Source organism: Scylla paramamosain, chromosome 1 (genome assembly GCF_035594125.1).
Source record: "Scylla paramamosain isolate STU-SP2022 chromosome 1, ASM3559412v1, whole genome shotgun sequence".
Taxonomy (NCBI): domain Eukaryota; kingdom Metazoa; phylum Arthropoda; class Malacostraca; order Decapoda; family Portunidae; genus Scylla; species Scylla paramamosain.
The window spans coordinates 16,115,001-16,131,623 of NC_087151.1; the positions used below are offsets into that span (position 1 = coordinate 16,115,001).

At 35.9% G+C, this 16,623-nt stretch overlaps 1 protein-coding gene across 2 annotated transcripts in view; it reads right to left on the reverse strand.

Annotated features, from left to right (window-relative positions):
• LOC135101427 (selenocysteine lyase-like) overlaps window positions 1-13,945 on the reverse strand; it is a 203,922-nt gene extending 189,977 nt beyond the window's left edge. The window contains exons 1-2 of one of the 2 annotated variants that reach the window (XM_064005370.1): window positions 13,838-13,945; window positions 1,324-1,594 (exon numbers count right to left, since the gene is read on the reverse strand). In XM_064005370.1, the coding sequence (XP_063861440.1) occupies window positions 1,324-1,584 (261 nt within the window). In that variant the 5' untranslated portion in view covers window positions 1,585-1,594; window positions 13,838-13,945. Of the gene's footprint in view, window positions 1-1,323; window positions 1,598-13,837 lie in introns of both variants that reach the window. The other variant, XM_064005378.1, reaches the window with a different exon arrangement.
• Between the last annotated feature and the right edge of the window lie 2,678 nt (window positions 13,946-16,623).

The window sequence follows — 16,623 nt, forward strand, 5'->3', positions numbered from 1 at the left end:
CAAGTAATAAGCTCTGTCATGGAACAAATACCATATTTGGCAGCGCATTAGATGCAAAAAAAAAAAAAAAAAAAAAAAAAAAAAAAAAAAAAAAAAAAAAGGGATCTAATAATTACTGTGCATCTAATGCAGCCATAATACAGATGCATAGGCCTGTAAGCTTAGGTTTAAAGGTATGAAGTAGTAGTACACTAAGCACAAATATTGTTACTAATAATAAAAAGGTATGGAGTTGAAGTAGTAGTAGTACCCTAAGCACAAATATTGTTACTAATAATAAATTTCTCTCTCTCTCTCTCTCTCTCTCTCTCTCTCTCTCTCTCTCTCTCTCTCTCTCTCTCTCTCTCTCCCCTTTCCTTCCCTCCCTCCCTCTTCCCTTCCCTCTCTCCCCCTTCCCTGCCCAATTTTCCCTTCCTTCCTTCCCTCCCCATTACCAGGAGAGAGGAAAGGAGAGGAGAGCTGAGAGGAAAGGAGAGGTGAGGAGGGAAGACAAACGTAAAGGAGAAAAGATGGAAGAAGAGAGAGGAGAGGAGAGGAGAGGAGAGGAGAGGAGAGGAGAGGAGAGGAGAGATGAGAAGAGAAGAAAAGAGAAGAGAGAAAAGAGGAGAGGAGAAAAGAGGAGAAGAGAAGTGAAGAGAAGAGAAGAGAAGAGAAGAGAAGAGAAGAGAAGAGAAGAGAAGATGAGAGGAGAGGAGAGGAGAGGAGAGGAGAGGAGAGGAGAGAGAGAGGAGGGGAGGGTAGAGGAAGGGATGGTGGTGGTGGTCTGGAAGATGGAAATTAAGGAGAGAGGCCTGGTATGGGAGAAAGCAGATGAGGTATGGAGGTATCTGACAGTCACCAGGCACTTTTATTTACAGCCTCATGTTTCTTCAACTATAACACTTGAGAGACTTATGGTGTTTCATCATGAAGAGGAAGCTTTTATTTATTTTTATATAGAGGGAAATCTGTACCAAAATAAAAGCAGATTTACAGGTATTAAACCACCCTTTTATTGTTCAATCAGCAATTAAAAGGAGATATCAAGTGTCTTAATCAGACATATAGTGATAACATCTCAGACTGCATTATGAGAATGTGCTGCTTTACAATGGCACTAACAGGAAGTGGGTGTGACCTAATGTTAAGTGGATGTACTATACATGCAGCTACTGTTTTTGATGTTGCTCAGCTGACCACACAAGCCACAATTATAAAATATAACTTAACATCTAAGCATACAACTACAAACTGCAAACATAACCTTGTATGATGCTAAAACCAACACAATCTCAGTCTTATGAAAAATATACAGCATTGGCCATCACTTGTGGGTATACTCACCTCAGTCCCCCCAGACATGAACAGCACATCTTGCGGCATGGCCCCAATCATACGGGCCACATCATCCCGTGCCTGATTGATGACAGCTCTAGCTCTTGCCCCCTCCTCATGATCAGAGCTTGGATTACCCCAGGCTTCATGCATACTCTGCTCTACTGCCTGGATCACCTCTGGAGCCAGTGGTGTGGTGGCATTGAAATCCAAGTACACACGCTTTTGGGGGCTGCTGCTGGTGCTGGAACCACTGCTGCTTCCAGACATGCCTTCTACTCTGCTGGAAACAAACAAAAATGGTCAAACTTTTGCTTCATACACACAAACATAACCACCATGATCAACAACAATGTTTCCCACACAAATATGAAGGATACCAAATCTATGTAAAATCTGAATAAATGTTCAATAAATCAAGCAACACATAATTTCTGAAGCTGACCATGGAGAACACAATGATGCAATGAGTGACTGAAAACATAAGCTATAGGGGAGATGATGAACTAATAAGACTAGACCTGATATTAACAAAAGGAATTGACCTAACTAAAGAATTAAGATATTTGTGCCCCACTGGAAAAAGTTACCATGTAATGATACAAATAGAGGCTGATAATGATGTCAGTGAAGAGGATGAATCATACAAAGAAAACTGGAGAAACTATGGGAAAGCAAATATAGATGATCTTAAGAAACTTTATGAAGAAATGGAATGGGAAAAGCTGAAAAGAGCAAATGATGTGCAAGATTAGAATGACATTTTTATGAAACTATGAGATAGGAGCAGGGTAGGCATTAACCCACCCCCCAAAAAAAAAGGGCCTAAAGGGATCTTTTAGATCCTTTTTGTGCCCCATTGGAAGTTACCATGTAATGATACAAATAGAGACTGATAATGATGTCAGTGAAGAGGACAAAGAAAACAGGAGAAACTATGGGAAAGTGAATATAGTTGATCTTAAGAAACTTTATGGAGAAATGGAATGGGAAAAACTGAAAAGAACAAATGATGTGCAAGATTAGAATGACATTTTTATGAAACTATATGAGATTGGAGCAGGGTAGGCATTAACACCCCCCTCCAAAAAAAAAAAAAATAAAATAAATAAACAAATAAATAAATAAATAAATAAATAATAATAATAAAAAATAAAAATAAATAAATAAATAAATAAAGGGATCTTAGAAAAAAAAATCTAAATTTAGTTTATACTACTAATAATTAAGGTCTATATATGTACAAATACTTATAAAGTGTAAAAGTAATTAAGTATGATCTGTTCATTTCCAGTAAAGTGCATGTTAACACAGGCTTTGTCCAACTGGATCAACCTATATCAGCATGACCTAAACAAGTGTGTGTTCTTCAATAAAAGTGTCAAAATCTTTCAAGATCTAACTCCCCTTGCAATTTCTAGCACCTAGCCATAAAACATCTCCAATCTTTCCTTCCTTTATTTCAACCTGATGGCACCACTGTCATCTCATCTATTTCTAAAGCTGAACGCTTCACTTAAACCTTTGCTAAAAACTCTACCTTGGATGATTCACAGCTTGTTCCTCCCTCTCCTCCACCTCTGACTACTTCATGCTACCCATTAAAATCCTTCACAATGATGTTTTCCATGCCCTTAGAAAGCTTACAGACCTGATGGGGTCCCTCCCATTGTTCTCTGGAACTGTGCCTGTGCTTGCACCTTGCCTAGTCAAACTCTTCGAACTCTGTCCATCAACATCTACCTTTCCTTCTTGCTGGAAGTTTGCCTAAATTCAGTATGTTCCTAAAAAGAGTGACCATTCTAATCCCTTAAACTATCATCCTATTGCTTTAATTTCCTGCCTTTTTAATGTTTTGAATCTATCCTCAACAGGAAGATTCTTAAACATTTATCACTTCACAGCCTTCTATCTGATCACCAGTATGGATTCCGTCAAGGTTGCTCTACTAGTGATCCTCTGGCTTTCATAACTGAGTCTTGGTCATTCTCTTTTAGGGATTTTGTTGAAACTCTTGCTGTTGGCTTAGGCATTTCAAAAGCTGTTAATAAAGTCTAGCACAAAGCTTTAATTTCAAAACTACCCTCCTCTGGCTTCTATCCTTCTCTCTGTAACTTCATCTCAAGTTTCCTTTCTAACCGTTATATTACTGTTTTTCTTCCTAATCTATTAACAGAGGTGTTCCTCAGGGTTCTGTCCTGTCATCCACTCTCTCCCTATCATTCATTAATGATCTTCTAAACCAAATTTCTTGTCCTATCCATTCCTACACTGATGATACCACCCTACACTTTTCCAGGAAGGAAAGTTTCTCACAGGGAAGCCACAGAATACCTGACTTCTGATCTCTCTAAAATTTCTTATTTGGGCAGAGGAAACTTAGTATTGTTTAATGCCTCAAAAACTCAATTCCTCCATCTATCAACTTCACACAACCTTCCAAATAACTATCCCCCTCTTCTTCAGTGACACTGTATTGTTCCCTTCCTCTACACTGAACATCCTCGGTCTGTCCTTTACATATAATCTAAACTGGAAACTTCACATCTCATCTCTAACTAAAACAAGCTTCTATGAAGTTACGCATTCTGCCAGTTTTTTTCACCCTCTCCCAGTGGCTGACTCTGCACAGGGACCTTATCCATCCATGTATGGAGTATACTTCACATGTAAGAGGGGTTCCACTCATACCACTCTTTTATACAGAGTGTAATCAAAAGCTTTTTGTCTTATCAACTCCTCTAACTGACTGCCTTCAACCTCTCTCTCAACACCATAATGTTGCATCTCTTACTATCTTCTACTGTTATTTTCATGCCAACTGCTCTTCTGATCTTGTCAACTGCATGCCTCCCCTCCTCTCACAGCCTTGCTGCAAAAGACTTTCTTCTTTCTCTTACCCTGTATTCTGTCCACCTCTCTAATGCAAGAGTTAACCAGTATTCTCAATCATTTGTCTCTTTCTCTGGTAAAATCTGGAACTCACTTCCTGCTTCTGTATTTACTCCTTTCTATGACTTGAACTCTTTCATCAGGAGGGAGGTTTCAACACACTTATCCTGTAATTTTTTTTATGACTGGCACCTCAGAGGAAACTCACTTCCTGCTTCTGCATTTACTCCTTTCTATGACTTGAACTCTTTCATCAGGAGGGAGGTTTCAACACACTTATCCTGTAATTTTTTTATGACTGGCACCTCAGAGGACCTTTTTCTTTTTTATTATATTTTTGTTGCTCTTGACTAGTACCCCTCTTTTTGCTTCACTCTAGATTACTTTTTAATTGCGTATTTAAACTGATTTACCTATAAATATGTATAAGAAAGAAAGATAAATAAATAAATAAATAAATAAATAAATAAATAAATAAATAAATAAAAATAAATAAAAAAACAATAAAAAAAAGTGGGTTGGGTTTTAAAAAATAAGCCATTTTTTCCAATGCTGGATAGGAAAGAATAAATATGTCCCACTATACAAATCTAAAGAAAAGGAAAACAGGTATGGTTCAATGCAAAATGTGTAAATGCAAGGAAAAATAGACAAAGCATTGATAAAAATTCAGAAAAGTATAAATAAAAAATAAAAAATAAAGGAGACTTTAAGATAATAAGAAATTAATATGTAAAAATAAGGCGAGAGGAAGAGAAAGGATATGAAAAGGATATAGTTGAAAAGTGCAAGGATAAACCAAAACTACAAATACATAAATGGAAAAATTAAACAAAAAGATAAGCTAGAAAGACTGAAGGATGGAAATTAATTATATAAAGACCCAAAAGACATGAGTGAATTGCTAAACAAAAACTTTCAACAAGTTTTCACAGAAGAGTCAGAATTTAAAGAACTTCAAGATAAAAAAAAAAGGGGAAATTACAGTAATCAAAGAAGTTTATAACATGATGGAGGAACTGGAAGAAAAGCAACAGGATCAGATGGATTATCAAATTTCATTTTAAAAGAGTGCAGGGAACAATTAATTGAACCAGTGCTCAATATCAACAAGATGAGTGCCTAAAGAATGGAGAAGAGCATAGTACCAATTTATAAAAGAGGAAAGAAGAACCACTAAACTATAGACCAGTATCAATAACCAGCATAGTAGATAAGATCTGTGAAAAGTAATAAAGGAGCAGTGGACAAAATTTCTAAAAAAAAAAAAACATGATACAATAACAGAAAAACAGTATGGCTTTAGACAAAAGCAATAGTGTGTAACAAATTCAATGAGTTTCTATTTGAGAGAATACAGGAGAGGGATAGATGGGCAGACTGTGTATAAAAAATCACAGTTCCCCACAACAGGCTACTATGGAAACTAGAAAATATAGGGGGATTAAATGGAAAAATGAAAAGCTGGATGGAAGCTTACTTAAAGAGAAGAGGAATGAAAACGGTAGTAAAAGATGTAAACTCAAAATGGAGAAAATTAGATAGTGGCACACCACAAGGATCAGTGCTGGCACCAATACTTTTTCTGATCTACATAAGTGATGTGCCTGAAGGAGTAAAGAGTTACACGAGTTTGTTTGCAGACAATGCAAAATTACAAAGACATATAAGAAACAACAAGGATTGTGAAATTCTACAAGAGGACAAATAAAATCTGGGACTGGAGTAAGAAATGGAAGATGGAATTTAATTTGAAAAAAAAAAAAAAAAAAAAAAAAAGTCATATAATGGAAATGGGAAAAAGTGAAGAGACCAAAATGGACATATAAAATGGGAAATGAAGAAATAATAAAAGTACAAGAAAAGAAAGATCTGGGAGTGATAAAACAGGATAATCAATAGTCAGAGAAACATGCAGAAAGATATTCAGGTACATATAAAATGGTGAGAAATATTGGAACAGCATTCCACAACAAGGATAAAGATATGATAAGAAAGGTAATTACCACAATGATTAGACCACAGTTGGAATATGTTCAATCAGTGTGGTCTCCACACAAGAAACATGTCAAAAAACTAGAAAGGATACAAAGGATGGCAACAAAGATGATTCCAGAACTGGAAAAATTAATATATGAAGTCAGGTTAAAGGAAATGAACCTGCCAACACTGGAACAAAGAAAAGAAACAGGCGACTTAATACTGATTTATAAATTGTGGAATAGAGCGGAAGGAAATGATAATGAGAAACTACTGCTAAGAGAAGTAGAAAATACCTGATGCACACAAGACCACAGCAAAAAAAATAAAAAAGGGAAGATGCCTGAATAATATAAACATAGTTTCCCACAGAGAAATAAAGAAGTTTGAAACAAGCTAAGTGGGAATGTAGTATCAGCAACGAATGTACACAACTTTAAGGAAGAACTGGACAAGTGTAGATATGGCAGACAGAGAAGTCAATGCAAACTGGCGCTCCTAAAAATACAGCCATCTACGTCGCTGAGAGCTGCCCTAGTGGAAATACAGAGGTGAGAGTTCACACTGGTTTTACTTGTTGCTGTCCCATCTTCAAAAGTGTTTTGTAGAAAGCAGTTAAATTGTTATAATGAGCAGTGAAGAGGGGGCTACTTCGGTCCCCACTATGTAGTTTACACCAATGGGGACCATCCCAAAGGCGAGACAGAGAGACTTCTCAGGTTTTGGGGAAGAGGACTGAAGCGTCAGGGAAGTAATGATGAGAAGGAGAATTATCACACTGGAAACTGAAATGAAGGAAATGAAGGATAGATTTCACAAGATGGAGAAGATGGTTGAAACTTTGATCACTGAGAAGGGGGTGTGGAAAGATGCATACAACTATCTACATAAAAAACTAACATTATATGAAAAGAAAGCAATGGAATATGAAGGCAGTGGAAGAGTTAAATGTAAAACAGGAAAATTGGAAGAAAGAACAAGAGGAAGAAAAGATCAATTTTAGGAAAATTGTGGAGGAACAAACAAAGCCAAACGACACAAAGCTAACAGAAAAAGTTGTTCAAGTTATAAAACAGAAAGAAAACTTGGTGAGAGACACTATGGATAAGAAAAAAAACTGTTGTGGTATTTGGCCTGAAGAAAGAGTGTACACCTCAGTGGAGTGAAAGAGAAAAGAAGGAAAAGATGTGTGGAAAATTTAGTGGGGATATTACAAGAAGGAAAATAGTTAACTGGAGAGATTAAAGAAATTAAAAGATTCGGTAAGATATGTTGAAGGTGGACAGCGTCTTATGAAAATAAGGTTTAGGTCACAAGTAGCAAACAAGTGTGGATAAAAAAAAGATAGAACCAGAGAAGAGAGAGATACTATAAATGAACTAAGAAAAGAAGCAAAAAAAAAAAAAATAAATAAATAAATAAATAAATAAATACAAAGAAAAAAAGAAAAAAAATAAAATAAAGGAAAACTATCAGGGGTGGAGAAAAAAATTTCTTTTGGAGGGTCATGGACATGAGGTTGAGAAAGTGGTACAGGAGGGTAGTAAATGTGGAAGGGGAAGACTAAAAGTAGCATACACAAGCATAAATGGACTAATGTAGGCAGTGCTGGAACTAGAAGACTATTTAAGAGAGAAGAAACCAGACATCATGGAAATCGTTGAAACTAAATTGGCAAGTGAAAGGGATATATTAAATATTGGTGAAAGAAAATACAACCTCTGGATCAGAAATAGAAAGAATACACAGGGAGGTGTGATACTTCTTGTCAGGAAGGATTTATTAGTAGAATCTGTCACATATGGGGTGGAGGAGGCAGAAGTATTGAAAATAAGCTTAAGACAGAATATTGGAAGATACCATAACGTTGTGGTGACATGTTCCCCCCTATTCCAACTCTTGGAGAGAGAATGAATATAAGAAAATGCTTGAGGATACAAGGACATGTTTGGCAGAGCTGCTTGAGGAAAATGACAATATACTCCTGATGGGGGACTTTAACTGTAAAGAGATATCTTGGGAGAATTGGAACACAGAAGGCAGTGAGTCATCATGGAGGAACAAGCTACTAGACCTAGCTATTGAAAATTTCCTGACACAATGGGTTACAGATGACACAAGATTTAGGGGAAATGAAGCACCTTCAAAGCTCGATCTAATTTTCACCAAGGAACAAGAAATAGTAGAAGACCTTAAATACATAAACCCAATAGGAAAAAAGTGATCATGTGCTGATTCAGTTCACAGTTATGGATAATAACCTCAGTATAAGGAAAGAGGACCACAGAATGGCTAAACTACAGCAAGACTAACTTTGGACAACTTAGGAAGTATTTCAGTGAAGTGAATTGGAACATAGTTATTCAAAAGGAGGGCATAGAGGAAAAGTGGACAGCTTTCCTGGACATTTATAATAAGGGAGTAGAGAAATGGGTACCAAAAGATCAACAGAGAACCTTTTCAAAAAGGATTGGTACAACAGGAGATGTGCAACAGCTAGATTGGAGAGAAAAAGCATGGAACAAGTGGAAGAAAAACAAGAGACTGGACCTGTGGAACAATTGTATAAGGAAGAGAAACGAATATACCAAAACTCACAGAGATGAGCAGAAAAATTTTGAAAGTAATGTTGTGGAGAAATGTAAAGACCAACCAAAATTATTTTATAAAATTCATCAATGGAAAATTAAAGAGTAAAGATGAAATAAGCACAGTAAAAGCTGGAGAAGAGACAGTGGATGACCCAGAAGAGGTAGCTGAAGTATTTACTAAGGAAAATTATTTCAGAGGTGAGAGGGCAGTGTTAGAAAAAGGGACCGACCTAAAGGAGATTAAAACATCAGTACAAGAAGTAAAGAATATGTTGGAAGACCTGGATGTAAGGAAAGCAATGGGTCTTGATGGTGTCTCAAGTTGGATTTTAAAAGTGTACCTCACAATTAGTCTCAACACTGCACAATATAATTGGCACTACCCTAGTAAAAGATAGAGTACCCATGGATTGGAAACGGGAAGATATTATCCCAATTCACAAGACTGGAAGTAAAGAAGATCCATTAAATTATAAACCTGTATCGCTCACAAGTGTGGTGGCGAAGATTTGTGAAAAGATTATCAAGAACAGATGGGTGAAATACCTAAAAGACAACAAGGTGATAACAGAGAAACAGTTAGGCTTCAGAAAAGGAAGATCTTGTGTTACGAATTTGATAAGTTTCTACTTAAGAGTAATAGATATAGTGCAAGAGAGAGATGGATGGGCCGACTGCATATACTTAGATCTGATAAAGATCCACACAAAGGACTAATATGGAAATTGGAAAAAATTGAAGGACTTGGTGGATCACTTAAAATGGATGACTGACTTTTTGACAAACATAGAAATGAGGACAGTAATTAAAGGCAGCAGCTCAAACTGGAGAACAGTAATAAATGGAGTCCTGCAAGGTTCAGTACTTGCAACTATTATGTTCACAATTTATGTAAATGATATGACAGAAGGTGTAGAAAGTTACATGAACCTTTTCGCTGATGATGCTAAGATTATGAGGAAAGTAACAAATGAAGAGGACTGCAATGCTTTAAATCAGGACTTAATTAAAATTAATAAATGGTCATTGAGGTGGAACATGGAGTTTAATACTAAAAAATGTAGTGTGATGAGGTTTGAAAAAAAGTGTGAGAAGACCAGTTGGTAACTATTACTTAGGGAATGAGGAAATCTCTATAAGATCAGAAGAAAAAGACCTAGGAGTAATTATTACTGATAATTTATCATTTGGGAAGCACATAAACAAAATTATATGAGAAACATATAATCTGCTGAGAAACATCGATAGCATTCTCCTATATTGATGAAGATATGATAAAAAAAAAACTGATAACAACGATGATACGTCCGAGATTGGAGTACGCAGCATTAGTGTGGTTGCCAAGTTTGAAAAAGGATACGAGAAAGTTAGAAGGAATCCAGAGAGCTGCAACTAAAATCCCTGCAAACTTAAGAGAGCATAGTTATGAGGAAAGGTTGAAGAGATTGGGCCTGACTACACTAGAAAAAAAAGGAGGGAAAGTGATTTGATAGCAATATATAGAATATTGGAAGGAATGGAAAAGTTGGACAGAGAAGATCTCTTGATACCAGATACAAGAGACACAAGAGGACATGGAAGGAAACTGATAAGGAGTGTTTGCAGAAGAGACATCAAGAAACATAGCTTCCCACACTGAAGTATAACAGTGTGGAATGAACTTAAGGATGAGACTGTGTGTGCAAAGACAATTCACAAATTTAAAGAAAATATAGATAAAAGTCAATATGGACAGCATGAGCCTAGTGTGGCTCTTGTTCTGTATTTCACAACTAGGGAAATCCACACACACACACACACACACACACACACACACACACACACACACACACACAAGAGATGTGAAGTATATATTCCTAAGCAGAAGCACAGAAGCATAGAATGGACTGGAAGAGGAAGTGGTCTGTGTAAAAAAACATCCATGATTCTAATAAGTCAGACAAAAGTAAACATGGAGACAGGACAGCATGAGTATAGCTCCTTTCCCATATTTTACTAAACACACACACACAAAAAAAATAAATAAATAAATAAATAAATAAATAAAAATAAATAAATAAATAAATAAATAAATAAATAAAATAAAAATAAATAAAATAAAAAATAAAGCTCCATTTTATATGTTAAGTGTTACTGCAGTTTCATGCATACAGTGACAGATACAAACATTCCCATGTCACAGATCTCACAGTTTAGCCTATTGAATGTTTGGACTCCCAGCATCATGTAAAAAAACTAATAATAGCATCATCAACAAATCTTTAAAGACTTAACAGAACTTCCATTTTACCTCTTTAACCAATCACTGTAAATGTGATGTTCTAGTGTTGTGAGGGATTAGCAGATTAAGCTGGAGTTGAGCATTTTTATTGTCTAATCATGTGATGTCACAGCTTCAGCTAACCAATCATAAGAAGCAATGAGCCAGACAGGTGTTAGACTGAAAAGAGCATTTTTCTCAAAGCAACTCAAACTTGTATAAATTGTGTATTTGATCCACTAACTGGTGCAGAGGGCAATAGGAATCAAAGTAATGATGTCATTTTCAGGCCATCAGGCAGAAATGGATTTCATTTCTCACACTAGACACAGAGAAAAAAGACATATTCCACCAGCCCTGCATACTTTAATTTATGGTTACAGCTGAAAGTTTAGCATATGTTAGTGAGGTTTTAAAGACTGCCATTAGTCCAGGTATTGCAGTTTTGGAGTGGTACATTCAGCTGACATGTAGATCAGTGTCCATGTGTGTGGCATCACTTCCATATTACTGTGTGATGAGTGGCACATGTGGTGGTGTAGTGGCTGTGTGTTTTCCAGCTCATGTAGTGATTGTGAGATGTAGCTAATGCATGCTCAAGAGACTATATGGTGATCTCTTAGTGTAATAACACATTCAATTAAGCAATGTACCCCAAAATCAGGTTGTGTACAATGGATACTTGCATGCATTCTTAACAAATAATAGGTCAGTATATAGTGTATACTACAGGTTCATATACTGTTTTTCAAACCTTGATGTTATAATTTAATTATCCATAACAGAATTAAGATATGGCACCTTATGCTTCATTAGTGTAACTTTGAATTAGGTGTCCAAACTAGGTTATAATGTCTCTCATTGTTACATGGAAGAGACTGTAGCTAGGCAGTTGGTTTGACTTGCTTAGCTAAGAGATTGATGGCTGGAAGTCAGTGCCACTTGGAAAGAAATTCATGTGGGCTGACCCACCACCATTACATTATTAAAAATTTCATTAGATTTGGTTTTAAAAATACCCACCACTTTCACATAACCAAGAGACTGATAAAAAATAATTAGTATGACTTTGGGGGCTCAAGTTAATATCAGGGAGTGTATATTTGCTTTCCCAACACTAAAATCTTGTTTTCAAACCAGGTCCCCAAGCCTGTTAAGAATTTGGAAAAGAGATCAAATGTAAAACTGCAGATTTACAGTATAAAAAAAAAAAAAAAAAAAAAAAAAAAAAAAAAATATATATATATATATATATATATATATATATATATATATATATATATATATATATATATATATATATATATATATATATATATATATATATATATATATATATATATATATATATATATATATATATATATATATATATATATATATATATATATATATATATATATATATATATATATATATATATATATATATATATATATATATATATATATATATATATATATATATATATATATATATATATATATATATATATATATATATATATATATATATATATATATATATATATATATATATATATATATATATATATATATATATATATATATATATATATATATATATATTATATATATATATAATATATATATATAATATATATATATATATATATATATATATATATATATATATTTTTTTTTTTTTTTTTTTTTTTTTTTTTTTTAAATCTGATATTAATATATCTAATTTTAAGTTTCACTAAAATTTCAACATTATGGCTACCATCTCAAGCATGTATGATTCTTTTCTGCACTTTCTGACTCCTCTCATACATCATTCTCTTTGGAGGCTATCTTCATGCATAGAAGCCACACAATTTATGACAGCAAGCAATTAAAATGAATTATGGATAAACTTTTATGACAAAAAAAGCGAGTTTAAACTGGCATCATGGCTGATCCTTGGTCTTACTGCATCATTATGTTGTCACACATTACCCATAAATCTAAACAAAACCTTATCTCCTAACCTGCTGGTCTTGGACCCTCAGGCAGCTTCATCAATGATTAGGAAAAGGAAGGATGTACGTTTCTAGGTGAGCCATCTATTAAACCACACATACATCAATTTCATCTGATTTCCATTTCATCTAGTTTGCAAATAAGATATTATGATGACACTTTTTTTTTTTTTTCGCAGTAACCTCTTGATCCAGAAAAAAAAAAATGCACAATACTTTAAATGGTATCTCTTAAACTTAACAGCTATCATATACTTATCAAACTGGATCAAGTTTCCCCCCAAAAATGATGACATGAATTTCTTTGGGGGTTTGATTACTATTGATTGTAGTCATTGCATTATAAGCATCTCTAATCTTTAATATCTTTTCCCCATTAATTGGTGTATCTTTTCTTTGCTCCATTTGTTCATGTATTTACCTTGGCCCGGCTACTAACCATCACTGACTGATTCGTGGAGCCAAACTGAGGCGGTCAGAGGCCTGCTTTCCTTCAACCCAAGCTTTGTCCCAAGTGGCCTTCAAAAAGCCGTTTTCCTTCCATCAAGGGCAAATCTAATACCACATAAACAAATATCAATTGCATTATTCCTTTCATAAAACCAAATTTCAAACGTTCCTCACTACTTTGGTATTATATATTTTCCTCCCTAGCCAAGACCAACACAACCCGCACACCCCACCAGCTAGCCTCCTGACACCCACTGACGGGGACCTTCACTGGACTTTTAAGGGGTTCCGGGATAGTTCGCGAGGCTGGTGGAGACAACAGGTAACTTAAATTTCACATTGATCCACAATCGACACTTTGCTTACATTTGTTTACGTCCCGTTTTATCACGTGTAAGGTGGAAGGCGCCTGCGCGGTGCGGGCGACCAGCTGCTGCTACCCGGCCCGCACCGTTCAAACAAGTAACGTCCCTTAATGACTTTACATCATGTTCTATACCTCTATTATATGTCTCATTTCTCAATATTTTTTGGAATAATACGACACGTGAAATATTATTGGGCTTATTATTTCAAATACGCAAATATCGTAATTTTATACACATGCTACCTCTGAGGTCAGATAAGGTAAAACCATTACAGAGGGTGAAACCACCATGAGACGTAAGTGGTAAAATCACATCAATAAATATTGTAAAGTATTCTCTTTGTTTCATAACTGAAGTATGTTAACCCAATATGAGCTGTCAATCTTCAATTCTTCACAAGCGCCTCGTAAACAGATATTTTCCGACGCATTCCTTTCGCGCAGGTCTCCTGGGAGCTTCGGAACCTTACAACTACCCCCGCCCACAAGCTAAGAGCTTGCGAGAATTGTGGGCGGAGAGCGGGGCGGAGCCAAAGACAGCCACTCGTGGGCAGCAATGCAAACTTGTTATAGGTGAAAACCAAGGTCTATATACACCACGGTGTATATAGACAGCAGCAATGCAAACTTGTTATAGGTGAAAACCAAGGTCTATATACACCACGGTGTATATAGATCTTGGTGAAAACAAGCCGATGTGCGTGTATTGTTTTCAATAAAATCTCGAATATACAAAATTATCTGCATACACGTCAGTCATGAGTGAAAACCATTATTAAAACTGTGTAGCGTGAATTCTTTCAAATTAAATTTGCTTACAATGAGTGGGACAGTCAAGCCTTCCAGCGGTGTGTGGAATTCTGACGGCCAGGTAAAGGTGTCTGAATGGTCTTCCTGTCTTGGGCCACGACTTCCATCCAACCCATCATTGTGTTCAGGTATAATGCCATAATGCAGTGTGAGGTCATAATTGATACAACCAATTAACGCTAAAATACTCTGCAGAGTGATTTGTATTTGCACAGGTGATGAAATACGACAGGTCTAGGCGATACACGAGATAGAACGTTCCCTTAACAAGGTTGAATCTGAACAGCAGGGCAAGGGACCTCGCGGCTCCTATGAGTGACCTGTGACCTGGAGAGTTGCTAGACCTGCTCCTTGGCTCACAGTTTCCCCCTTGTTCTATTCCATAATCGCTAATAATAATATACCATATTTCGTTATATTATAATATTTGCCATCTGTCTACAGAATAGAATAATAAACAGGGATACCTAAGAGATGAACGCACCCAAAACGCGAAAATAGTGTAAAAATACCAGCAAAGAAGACGCTGTGACATTTCATTTCATAACTGCCGTATGTACAGTACCATGCAGCAAGTTTTGCGAGTCATATTGGCCAACATCAGGCATCGTTTTGATCTGGAGTGTCTTAACCAGGCTACGGCATATTACTATGCGCTTATTCTTTAAATGTAAGAACTATTAAGTAAGAATAACCAGTGTGTCTGTCTGTCCCTTTCCTTCGATAATAAAAAAAAAAAAAAAAAAATGCATAGAATCGGACCTACCGTATTTAGTGGCTCATAAGACGCACATTTTCTAAAAAAAAAAAAAAAAAAAAAAAAAGTCTCAGGAAATGAGCCTGCGTCCTATGAGGCCAAGGTTCAGCATTGAGGCAGTGGTTGATGGTGGTAAGTCTATGGCAACAGAGGCTCTAAAATCGAACCCGATATCTTCGCACATGTAAACAAAGTGATGGTTGGTACTACACCACAAAACAACTCTTTCTTTTAAGATAACAATATAATAAGTCATATTTTCCGGTAATTCACATAGAATGACACCAGTCAGGAAGAATTTGCGGAAGTGATACCACACATTGCATGTACCAAAACAAACACGCGGTCGGTTACGCGCCGAACCCGGTGACACGGGCTAGCTTCACTGCGTTCTTTACAGTGTGATGCCGTTACTCCTTGAGGTGCGACACACTTTCATACAATTAAAATTGCACTTTTTTATTTTATCTTATCTTTTAACATTCTTATGAACAAACTTTATTACCCGTAGTCGCTCAGTCATTGCCGACGCCATATGCCAGGCACATGTTTACATCTCACAATAGGATTGGTACTTTGTATACTACCAAATATTAAAGTTTTTAAATGCAAAATATTGGGATTTAATAATTATCTAAATGCATGTGAGGGTCTTCAAATATCAGGTGAAATCCTTCACATCATATTCAGAGATTAAATCCGTTTTTTTTTTTCAATGTCTGCCAAAATTGTTTGCCTCTTATGAGCCCATGCGTCTTATGAGGAATCAAATACGGTATATGATTATTTTTATTGAACTGACAATATCACAAGGCCTGGAAGACCAGCAAGTCACTTCTAAATAACATAAACTTCAAGGAGTGAATGGCTAAGGCTGCTGTGGTCTCTGCGCGGGATACATTACCAATGAACTGTACGACACTTTTTTTCCAACACATTCCTTTCGCGCAGGACTCCTGGGAGCTTTGGAACCTTACAACTACCTCGGGCCGCCAGCTTTCAAGACTTCCGAGAACTGATGGGAGAAATGGGTGGGCGCCAGGCAGTGGGGCAGAGCGAAAGATACAGCCACTCGTGGGCAGCGATGTTAGGTGAAAACAAGCAGATGTGCGTGTATTGTTTTCAATAAAATCTCGAACATACAAAATTATCTGCATACAAGTCAGTCATGTGTGAAAATTATTATTAAAGCTGTGTAGTGTGAATTCTTTCAAATTA